At 40.3% G+C, this 12484-nt stretch overlaps 1 protein-coding gene across 4 annotated transcripts in view; it reads right to left on the minus strand.

Annotated features, from left to right (window-relative positions):
• Nucleotides 1–12484, minus strand: part of kansl1b (KAT8 regulatory NSL complex subunit 1b) — a 70844-nt gene that overhangs the window by 47389 nt on the left and 10971 nt on the right. For 3 of the 4 annotated variants that reach the window (XM_017717352.1, XM_017717354.2, XM_017717351.2), the window contains one exon: nt 7875–9222. In XM_017717352.1, coding sequence (XP_017572841.1) covers nt 7875–9133 — 1259 coding nt within the window. In that variant the 5' untranslated portion in view covers nt 9134–9222. The remainder of the gene's footprint in view (nt 1–7874; nt 9223–12484) is intronic. The other variant, XM_017717355.2, reaches the window with a different exon arrangement.

Raw genomic sequence — 12484 nt, forward strand, 5'->3', positions numbered from 1 at the left:
TCGTTTCCTCCACAGGTCACAGAGTCCCATTCTGCAAAAACAAGACGTGTGTAGACAACACCTGCCACAGCAGACTGACAGTCAGAGGTGAAAGGGAGACATCTTCATAACCATCTTCCTTAGCTCACAGACACCAGTGGAGTCTTTATATTTAATGATTAAAGGTCTGATGCTTGAGGGGGGGCTTGTGTCACTTATGGGTCACACCTACCACTTAGATTAGTGCTGGCTAATATAGTTAAAAAAAACGTGCATCTACAAACATTTTTGTAATTATTCAACATTTTCATGTTTTCCCTGAGGTCGGACCACCTGACATTCTAACCATGACTCAAAGATTTAATTTTTTCCAAACTTTGTGAAAGGGCTACTGACCTCGGCATCGCACTGTGAGATCGGTTTGGGTCTTCTTTATTAACCAACAGCCTGGCAGCTTTTTTATAAAAGCATGTCAAAATACAAGTCCTTTTTTCTGTTTGTGCCGTCTGACATTTTAGGAAGTAAGAACTTGCAGACAAAAGTTTTAGTGACTTGAGTATTTTTAAACAATGTGCCAAGCTATTTTATTTTAATATATATTTAACATTTTAAATAATTTTGTGATAGCTTGTTTAATCAACATTCATGGTTGGACAGTTGCATCACATGACACTTCTAGACTCTGAGGAAAAAAATTATATGGATGCAAGATATATATAGAAGAGGTACTGTTCAATAATTTGATGTGTAATGTATTTATTTATTTATTTATATCCTAGGTATCTAATATCAATAATAAATACACTACAATCAATCAGCTAATTACACTCAATTACACAACTTACTTTTTACATAATCAGACAATAGATTTGTTACCTGGGGTATGACTTGAATGTAGAGGAGAAACACTAATCCCTTTAATCTGACTCTCGTGTTAAAAATGATGCATACTCACACCCACACCCAGAAAGAGAACAGGTGCAACCTCATCACATAGGGCAGGGCTGCAGAGTCAGTAGATTTTGTTACACTCCCAAGAAAAAAAAGAACATGTGGGGGAAAAAAAAACCATGTCTGATCTTAAGATACTGCAGAAATAAATAACATATACATGTAAGCAATGGCATATACTATAGTAAATCTGGGAAGACAGCAAAAGACAAGAGCGAGAGAAAGCGAAAGACATTTTATATTTAGCTTGGCTCTATAAATTGGACATGAGAGTGAGTAGGAGATCAGAGAGGGAAAAAGTTAACACTTTCCCTGAAAGCTTGGGAAACAGGCACACTTCCTTAGTCATTAGATGAGTCACACTTAGTGTTCATAGTTCATATTCACAATACATTTGTACACAGACATGACAACTACAAAGCTTTAGGAAATTTCTCCAACAGATTATAATGAAAAGGGAGGAGACAGTTTTCACAAATGGAACAACACTATCAACACCAAGCTTGAGCCCATCTAATTTTCCTCAATCCATACTGTGGTGAGGGAAGGATTAATTCAGCAGTGTTAAATTTTAGGCAATCATCCTGTTATTTAAGTCACTTCTCTGTTCAGGCAGCACAGCATCAGTTTAGTCCATCTGCACTAGGAAGAATTATACATTCAATCATGGCACAGTCATTTGCATGCACAGTAGGACACGTAACATCTAGTATCAAAACCAAAGGTTCTAATTGAGGCCTGTGAGGCAAATTTGGCCACGAAAGACTTTTTGTTTGTTCAGACATCATCGACTGTGATGGGGATTCACTTTCTAGTGCCAGGAGATTCATACTGATTCTTGTTGCTTTTTACTCATAAAAGTCATTACAGTTCAGGTTATGAGCAACAATATTTAGCTACCCCACATTAAAAAGCTGTACGATATGCATCTCTAGATCTCAGAAAATGCATATTTTTGCTCTACACCAGTGTTGAGAGACGGGATCAGGTAAAAAGAGGGGACCAACCCTCAGTATCCTGTAGAGAACCACTTAAAGTATGGAAGATTTAAAGTGCTGCTACTGTTGGTTTTTGTAATTTTTTTGTTCAGTCATATATAATTACATCACTCCATTCAGGTGTTGGAAATGACATAAGCAAGACCACCTTGAGGGGTGTGATTATATGGTTATATCAGTTGTTAGCTACATTAGCCTCACAGCTCCAATGCGAAACTAAAGAAGCAAATTTCAAACACCAGACATGTCTTGGCTGATCAACTACATTCAGGGTGAAGATGCAAATCTGATTTTTCCCCCTACTACTTTAAACCAAGTCACATCAAAGCATAAAACTTTATAACAGGTGGATTTTCTCAACAGAAAACAACAAAAAGTAGGCCGTTAGCTGAAATGCCTCCTCCACCATAGCCACCCACACAACCTCCTCTACTTACGGATGGTATTTAAAAACACGCTTGCCCAAACCTTTTGCTGCACCTCCTGTAGAGCTTGAAGAACAAAACAACGGAGGTCTGCTTCCCCACAGGCTGAGAAACAATAACAGCATTATTATTTGAGAGTACGGGAATGTTTGGGTTAATGGGATGCCAAGAAGTCTCTTAATTCATTGTCTGCTCTCCCTTTTTTGATTCAGGCAAGCCTTAAAACAGTTCTGCATTTTCCTTATAGCTTCTGCACATGTTGAAGGGTTTTAGTGTGTAACCTCGAAAGCCTTGTTTCCACCTCACCAACTAAGGAATTTTCCATGAATTTCTGCTTGGTGGTAAGAGCTCATGGAACAGCAGATCTGACTTCTTTGGCCTTGAAGTAATAGCGCCATCATATATGCTAACATTGATAAAAATGAGTGGAAGCTACCATACACCAAAATTATGTGGTCATTTTCAAGAAACATCACTCTTAACTGGTAACATTAGCATCACTTTCTTTAAATACCAATGTGGCAGCACTGATCATTTTATCTTTTTCATTACTCAAAGATACAACCAGAAAAGGTGTAATCCTAGATTATGAGACACGTAATCATTGGGTCTTTGTTAGATGTTTGGTGAGAAAGTCTCTGATGGGAAGCCACTGAGTTACAGGAGCAGCCATTTCCCTAAAATCATATTAGCCAGCAAGCTGTGAAATGTGTGTATGCCAGTAGTTTCAATTCCATTCCATTCTAGCAGGGCCGTGGGAGGGGGCAGTGATTTAAATTTAATCCCCAGTGAGCGTAATCCCCAGACTGATTAAAAAGACGTCTTTCAGACTCACGTATGCTACTCTGCATAGTGCCCATTACACTGGGGTTTGGGACACAGACATAGAAGCAACTTCAACACTGACGTTTTGGGTGAAACACATGCAATAGCATCAAATGGCAGCACAAAATGAAAAAGGTGATAGAGTGTAAAACACATGCAGACAAGGACAGAGGTCAAATGAGGAGCATACTGACACCAGCCTAAAAAGGAACCCATTTGGCATGGCCACACGGCTAATGAACTCTCATACACGTAAGTGCAGAATAGCTGAATGAGGGCATTAGCCTCAAATTCCAGGTCATAGCATGGCCTGCATCAGCAAACTGGAATCAGCTCTGCCTTTTGGGAGGGGGAGGGGGGGGGGTGCATATCTGAAATGCAGGCCAGGCTTTTTTTTTGGTTTCTCCAGTTCCAACAGTTTTATGCTTCCCCTGCTCAAATACATCTTTATTCAACTGAGCTGCTAATGTTTGGTCTCCTCATAATAAAAACAATGTGGTACCGTGGATGGTTGTCCTTGGACAGCAGGTGAGAAATGCTACCAGTCAAATTGCGAAGTCTGCAATGTCAGGGCTGGAAAGGAAACCAACCTAGCTAGCCAATCTACTTGCTAGACTGTGCATTCATACAACAATGGAAAAAGTGGGTTGCTTAAAATTAGTCTGCATTGTTGCGTATTAAGGCACAAGCTACCAATCTGCATAAATAACATGCCAGTGACAAGCTCAGTTAATGTCAAACATTAGCTCCATACCTGGCTCCTCATTTCATGAATGGCAAGTGACTGCTGTTGATGAGCCGAGGATAAGCAGCATCAGGAGTGCTTTATATTTAAGCCATGCTAGCTGATCATGTTTCATGTGGAACATTGTTATAATTTGCCTGAGATTGTACTGATCATGTTGGTTCAGTACTGCAGTTTGTTACAGCTCAAAGGAACACTCACCAATGTAAAACGTTTTGTGGTGCTGACCAATACCTCATTTATACCATGTATCATATCATCACCACTGACATACAATGATACCACTTAAGCTTTATCAGTATTTTTAGCAATACACATTTGATAATGAGCACTATATCCACAATCACCCTTGATTTAATGCCTATGAAACAAGCCATTTTTTAATTTAATGGTGTATATTTTAAATCACAGCATCCAAGACATGTATATGATCCTGTGTGTCACACTATTGTGTAAGGATATTGTGGAATTCACATCTAATGAAATAGAGCCTACATTGGTCATGACCTACCCAGCATAAAGGGTCAAATGAAAACAGAGAAATGTGGGCGTAATACAGCCTTCATATTCAGCAAAGCACAGACAGCATCATTCTAAACACCTCATGGAGGCGGAAGATGGATGAGCACAAACTGGGAGCACAAAAGAGCTACGATAAAACTAAACAAACCGGTTAAGTGACCTGGAAGGAGGACAAAAACCTTAACTAACCGGCTAAGTGACCTGTGGGCTTCTGCTGGTGACTCTACAACTCAAGTTAGACAAGTAGTTAGATGAATGAGCAATGCAATAGTGTTACATGAGAAAAGAGCCATTTAAAGGAAATTTTGGCCTGGATTTGATATTAAAACAGTTCATGTGGCTACAAAAAAAAAAACGAAACCACGGAACAGAAGCTGGCTCGCACAATCACCGATGAAGGCAGCAGCCTACAGCAGCTAGAAAGGGACAAAACATAGAACCTGGCTATAAACTTTAAGTCAGTATAATTTCTTTTTAAAGTATTGTGCTTTCAAAAACACCCAGCACACCATGAAAAGCATTAAAAAAAGGATTCAAAGTTCAGTGAGTCTGTCTGCTTCTCACAAACTGGTATTACACCTCAGCGACAAATTGATGAGCTAGTTATGTGCAAGTACTTGTTAGCTAATTATTAGTTGACTGTGCCATCTACCTTTAGGGCAGCTTAAGAAGGAAGGGCTAAGAGCAGAGATGGTGTTTATGCAGTTGTGCTTCACCTCAGGCTCTCGTATTCTTAGAAACATGGATATTTAGTGTGAGAGAGAGGCATATGGAGTAGTGAAAGGAACATCTCAGGCAAAGCCAAGTTGATCATTAACAACAGCTTCAGAATACTCCAAGCTACAGTGATTAAACTGCTGCCAGTCAGCAGCTAAAAAGGCATTTCTTCTCCTGAAGTATTAAACTGTGTGTCAGTCAATGAATTTCTGCTGGAAGAAAAAAAAGAATAAAACACATTTCATGATGCTTAACGCTAACCTAACACTGCTTTAAGATTTGTGCAAGGAAAATGGTTCGTAACCATAAAATGACTTAAAACAGCTACCTGCTACATACACTTTAAAAAGAGGGTTCTTCAAGGGTTCTTTTGTAATGACAATGGTCTAATTTTCGTTACTAAGCCATAAACACAAAGAACCATTTGCATGATTAAAGGGTTCTGTGCGTTGTGAAAAGGTTCTTCCGATTGATACAGAATGTGTTGTGTATGGTTCTATAAACAACCCTTGTTGATGAGGGTTCTGCTATTGTTACACCCTTTTTTGGTACTGTATAGAACCCTTTTAAGAGTGCAGTCTAGGATCACTATAAAGAGTGTGAAAGATCTCCATCCTCTACTACAATCAGGCTTTCAAGACTGACCAAACAGGATGACTAATGAACCCCAGGAAGGAAAAAAAAAAAAATCTTGGCCTTGCATTCAGTTACATCATGTACATGATGTTATAACATCCATACAAACATTAATTCACAAACAAGTTAAGGCATTTATTAAAGATGATAAATGTCCACTGTAAAAATACTGCCAATGGTAAAATAACAAAAAAACAAACTATCCAAACCCTTGTCATCTTGCTCTTTCACTATGCTTGTGTGTCATAATCTGTAAGTAAGCCTATTTGGTCTTACGCAATAGTCACGTGACTGACTTCATGCTGAAATGTGGGCCCAGGTTATCCCTCATGCGGCCGTTTGACTCAAACAGACACAAAAGCTCTTCGACCCACTGGACTACTAAGAAAAACTTTTCAGGACTGTTAAAAGAAAGAGAACACTACTGAGTAAGAGCACCTTGGAATAATTTGGCTCTCTCAGCAGCTTTTTTTTTTTTTTTTAAACCAAAAGCAGTTCAATAATTTAACCCCCCCCCCCCCCCCCCCACACACAGCTGTGTCTCCCAAAGCAACACAGAAAACCCCTGATTTCTATGCATCCACAGCATTACATGATCTCTCCAAGTAGAGACAGCAAAAGTTCTTAACACACTGTTCTATGTTTATACTATTTTTTTTGGCCTTCATGAAGTTTGATTATAGCATACCCCACTGGGAGTAAATGCAACCGCCATACAGTAGAGTATTATCTCTGCTTTCTTTTCTATTTTTGCTATGAAGTTGCTTATATGTTCATATCCGGGCTGCATATAAGTGAAATGTCAGTATATTGTTTTGAAACCAGGGCCCTGAAACACTTATAATAGACTTAGGAGTTGTACATGATCTGGTCTCAGGAACTGATTGATCACCTGAGAAGATGGCAACATGTATTATGCTACACTAAACCCTGACACAATGACTGAGAAAGTATTTGACAACAATCAAAGAATAATTGGGACATGCTGATCTTTATACGACTCAAGCACAAAAAAAATTCACTGAACCTCATGGGACCTCAAAATAACCAGTTTACTGCATACAATGTTGCTGGCAATATTTGATTAGGTAGCTATCCAACTCTTATTTTGTCAAAGCATCACCACATCAAAACTAATCAATGCAAGTAGCATGAGGTCATACCACAAATGTTTAAACAAAGAAACAAAAGTCCATGGATGCCTCCAGGTCAGAAATGTCCAAACTGTTGTCTGCTGCTTTGCTATTAACACTGTAGTCAGAATGCTAATGACATCACAGTGAAGAGTCATTAATCAAACCTCAAAGAGGCAAAATATGGATACACACAATCCAGAATTACAGAAGAACCACTACATCAGGGGATCACAAAACCAACCAGCTGTGTGGTATGTACTACTTTCCTTTAGGCAGCACTACCCACAACTCTAAAACTAACCTCTCCAGTTAAACATCAAATGCTACACAAATAATCACCACATACAAGACGCCAACAAAATGACTATATCTAGGCAAGATATAAAGGATACTACTCAATTCTAAAAGTCCAGTGGCACAGAGGAGAATGACTACTGAGCCCATTCTTGCTCATCAAAATATTTAAATACATGGTTCAATATGAAGCGGAAAAATGCAAAAAATTAACGTGCTTCATAAAACAGATTGGATCAGAATAAGATAATTAGCAGTTGTAATAACCATAGCAACTGCTACAAACCCATCGCCTGATAACTGTAGTGATGATAATTTTGGTAACTCACAGGATTTCAATCATAAAAAGTTCAGAGATTGTGGGAGACGCACAGTAATTTTATGGTAAGACTCTCCAGTTTTGTCAATGTACAGCCCAGAAGCAGCCCCTTCTATGTAAACAATTCACAAGATAACCTTTATCAACTGCAAAAGAACAACGATTCTTGTGCCAAGCAAACACATCACTATTCCACAAATAAACATCTTTCAAATCCATCAATAATCTTCAATCAAACCTCATCACAGCCCTCAATAATCTTCAACCCAACCTCATCACAGCCCTCAATAATTTTCAACCCAACCTCATCCTTAGTGCACTACTCACAGAGGGATGTACCGTTGCTCGATGTCCACCCTGGCAAGCTCATCCTCTTCCACGTCTGTCTCCCCTCCAGAGCTGCTTTCGGTAGCATCCGAATCGAAGGCGTTTTCTGCAGACCTCAGGTTGGTGGTGCAGTTGAGTGAGAGACGCTCTAACTCAGCAGGCACTGAACCTCCTTTTAGAAAACGGCCAAGCCTGTCTCTCTCCTGAGGTGTGAGTGGCTCCGTACTGTGGCGTCCCTGCTGCTGCCGCAAGGCATCCAGAGGTCCCAGTGTGCTCCGTAGTAGTCCCCCCAACTGCTGTTGCACGTGACGCTCAACTTGCTTAGCCTGTACTACCTGCAGCCGTTTGCGCAATCGTCGTAGCCGACCCTCGATCTCACCCTGTCGGCTCTGGCTTTGCTGGGTCCGGTCGCGCAGCTCCGCTCCTACGCTGCCTAGTGGGTACTGCGGTGCTGCAGGAGAAACAACTGAAGTGTCCGTGGTAAGTGAAGGCAATCTGTCTGAAACCTTTTCCTCGTCAAGGTCTGAAGGCGCAATAGAGGGAGAAAAGGAAGAAAGGGATTCTTGGTTACTGGGATGGTCCTGGGATACATCTCTAGTGCACTGGTGTTGTTCAGTGCCACCTCTAAGAGGGCCATTTCCCATCAGCCCCCTATGTGAGGCAACAACTTGAGACTGAAGAAGCGACTCCTGTCCAGCATGTCTGCCTCCATTCAAGGTCAAGGTATTTTCTCTGTTGTCAGGACCTGGTTTAGTCAATTTCTTAGCCATGCCATTCACAGGGGTACCCTGTAGAGCAGGTGGGCCACATGGTCCACTCCCACTCCCTCCACTCATGATGCTTTTGAACTGTTCCTCAGAAAGCTCCAAGGCCTGGTGTTTGCGTGGTAAGAAACCAGGCAGGATACTGTGATTCTGCAAGAGGACACCTTGCAGCTTTAGGGACTCCTTCGGCGAGTGCATGGATATCACATCCGAGCAGCGGTACGAAGTAACGAGCGGCTGGATCTTACCCAAATGCGTCTGTGATGCGTCTACCCGAGCTGGTTCCTCTCGCTTGCAAGAGCCTGCCCCACGGAGAGCGCGCTCTTCCGAGGCCTTGCGCTTGACCGTGCCGTTACTGGAAACAAGGATGTGGCTGGTGCCACCGTTTCCCTCCACACCACTAGGGGAGAGAGTGGAGGAGGGCGGAGCCAGTTTGAAGCGTATGCGGTGAGCTTCGGCCGGCGCGTCGGTTAAAGCGGGCGCCATTGCAGCCATGCAGCGCTGGGAGGGGGCGGGCGAGGGGGCCTCTCCCGGTGCTGAGGCCAGCTCCACACCACCCACCTACCGTCACGCCCAAGGACAGCCTGTTGGGAAGGAAAGAAAATTTTCAGATATCCAGCAACAGACCAATAAAATGCATCAGGAAATTTAAACAAGTAATAAGTAAAAATGTAAAACTCACAAAATGTGATTCACCTAGAACTGCAGCAAAATAATTCCATAACTGATCAATTATTATTTGATTAGTCAACTATTTAACAATTGTGCCATCATTCAGAGATCTGTATGACTAAAAATTTCTTTTATGGTATATGGTCAAGATTTTCTATAACGCAGGTCACTGCATTTTTGGCCATCTTAGCTTTACCAATGTTGCACTGGAAGACAAACAGCTGACAATTTCAATGTAGGTCAGTGCTTTTGCCAGAGCAAAAGCATGTAGAATTTCTATACACATTTATTTATTTATTTTACACACACACACACACACACACACACAAAGCTTTTTGAAGGGTCACAGCATATCTGCTTTGAACCTACACACACACACACACACACACACTCAAAGCTTTTTGAAGGCTCACAGCATATCTGCTTTGAACCTACTACGTTAAATAATTTTTCTGAGCAAAGAGAGGAAATCTCAGCATGTTTACTACGGCAGGCCTACAGTTCAGGCTATAAAGGATTATATTATGTAACTAACAACCCGGCCTAGGCGTTAGCGCGATGTAATCAGATATCATCAATGACTGATAAGTAACCGAATGGTGATGTGTAAAAGGCAATAATCTGTGTTTTGGAAGAAGAACCAAGAGAGAACTAGAGAAGACTAATTTACCATTTAACAGCTGTAAATATTGTAGCGTTTCACGCTACAGAAGAAGACACAGCGGATTCCACACAAACTGTTGAGCTTTATTTAAGGCTGTATTTGGCTTCAGCTTTGCCTTATACATGAAACGGTTCTTCCTGAGCGCTCAGCCTCGCTACCTCTAACTTGCTTGAGCTGTCAGACGCTGTCATTCGAAGCAAAGCACCAACATGACGAAAGGAGACTTCACAATACGAGTCCTCGTAGAAACAAAGCCTGAAAGTCACTGCAGCAGTACAGATAATCCAAAATAAACATGTAATATGTTGTGAAATTGGGGTTCACATTTATGAAGTGTGCAGGGACACACGCCAGTGGTCAGTTTTTTTTTTTGTTTGTTTTTTCCCCACTGTGAGAGAAAAGGGGGTGGGATTGTTAAGAGCTGTCTGATTCTCTTTATTATGCACTGTAACGCTAGCTTTACCACATGGATTTCTATTCTTACTTTGTTAACTTAAGCTTGCCTGAAAGTGACTCACTGCAGTAAAAATAAATAAATAATAAACAAACAAACAACAAAAATAAACCCACACAGGCTAGTCACTGGATATTACTGTAGAGCAGCTAAGTTAGCTCGAACCTGGAAAGAAAGCTCTTCTGACCCCAGACTGCAGCTGGTGCTCTCAGAGAAAAGGGTATAGATTCTAATGAACAGCATGTATACAATGGTTCATTCACTCTTACTGTGAAAACACTACATTAACATGGGGCATGTAAAATTTTACTGCATGTGACAAGCAAAACATGCAGTATTTTCTGTACAGATTAATCCATCAATTGTTAGATGAATTCTGAAAACACTGCAGTATTGACAGAAAATGCCTTGTTTTAAATGTGGAAAGTGTATGGCCATGGCTTTGAAAACTGCTGGCAATCTGAAGATTCTCCAGTAAGGAGTGCTTTTAGCATGCAAGTTGCCATGATACTGAAGAAACCCTACAATCGGAAGCAGCTCAGGAAAGTGTCTGCAGTAACATCAATTATAATGATAGGAAGTAGCATTCAAGTTACTGGGTTCCTCAATGTTTTATTATTTGATATGTTTTCATTAAAACAGTTAATGCTTAAAGCACGTAAGCTAGAAACACAATAGAAAGTAGGTGAAAGCTTGTACACATGTATTTGTTTCAGGTGTGTGCAATATTATCAATAGCCTCATTTTTTTTTTTTACTAGAAAATATTGTGTCCATAATTTTTAGATACTGCCTAGGCCTAGCGTCTACAAGAATGGTCTCGTTCACAGTCATTAACAAGTGTTAGATGACCATGTTGAGACTGATAAAATGTTACGTATTCCCATAATATTTAAGCCCCAGTCAGTAACTGCACCAAGACAGTAAATATGCATATGGTCCTTTTGCCGGGGACACTTGTACCCGACAGCCTTTACTCGTGCACAATAAAACTGACCTTAGCTTTGTGGCACAAGATCAGGGTTTCAACACAGCCAACCACAAAAATACAAGCATGTGGTGAAACTTTGGAGCAGGACACTCACTATTCTGAGCAGATGGAATACAATGGGCTTTAACAAAAATAAGCTCATTTGTTTGGAGAAAAGTAACACACTGGCAAATTCTCTCCATTAACAAAAAATCTAGTCTGCAAAGGCTATGAAGGGGAGAGTAAACTCAAGGTTTTTTCAAGGATTGAGGGGGCGAGAGGCAGCGCCTCTGAATTGTGTCATTTTTGCCTTTTTCCATGACACACCTATGAAGGCGTCAGCTGTTTTTATAGCGCTATTTCTCATCATGAACATAGGAGAGGGTCTCATAGGCTGGAAACTTCAAGCGGATGTTTATTCGAAATGCTTGTAAAACTAAAGAAATTAGCAAAGCTGAGGCAGTTATCTTTGCTTCCACTTTACTTTATGATCACTTTTAAGCCTCTCTTAAACTATAGAATTAAACAGGCTGTTGGTCTCCATGCCTTTAAGACAGATATGTGAATGAACTCTAATATGTTGCATTCCATGTGGGTTTTTTGTGACATCACAAAAACAAATACAAAACCACCAAACAAAAAAGCCAGGAAAATTTAAAACAAGTAAAATAAGACAGGGATTCACATTGTCTACAGTCCAGTGCCCCTTTGCCACAACAGTTTACATTCACCAAACAAAACAAAAAAAATGACAATACAATGACAAATCATCAGTTGTACAGACAATTTGTCAAAGAGAGCCTTAAAATGTGTTCCAAGACTATAGTTACAATCAATAAATAACTATGGCTAAGGAGAATTACTAGCTATTTTTAAATACATTTTAAATTTCATATTAATTATCTACTTTTTAAAAGAATGTAGCAAACAAGAATAACTAATTCATTAAAAATGCTGGGAAATTTTTAAGAACTATATGATTTATGCGTGGTTTGCTCTGAGGTGCTGGTCAGAGCACAATAAAGCAGAGGAGTTAACTTTCCATACTTTTAACCACAGACAGCAGTAGTAGTCAGTATTTGGACAC

The sequence above is a fragment of the Pygocentrus nattereri genome, chromosome 1 (genome assembly GCF_015220715.1).
Source record: "Pygocentrus nattereri isolate fPygNat1 chromosome 1, fPygNat1.pri, whole genome shotgun sequence".
Taxonomy (NCBI): Eukaryota; Metazoa; Chordata; class Actinopteri; order Characiformes; family Serrasalmidae; genus Pygocentrus; species Pygocentrus nattereri.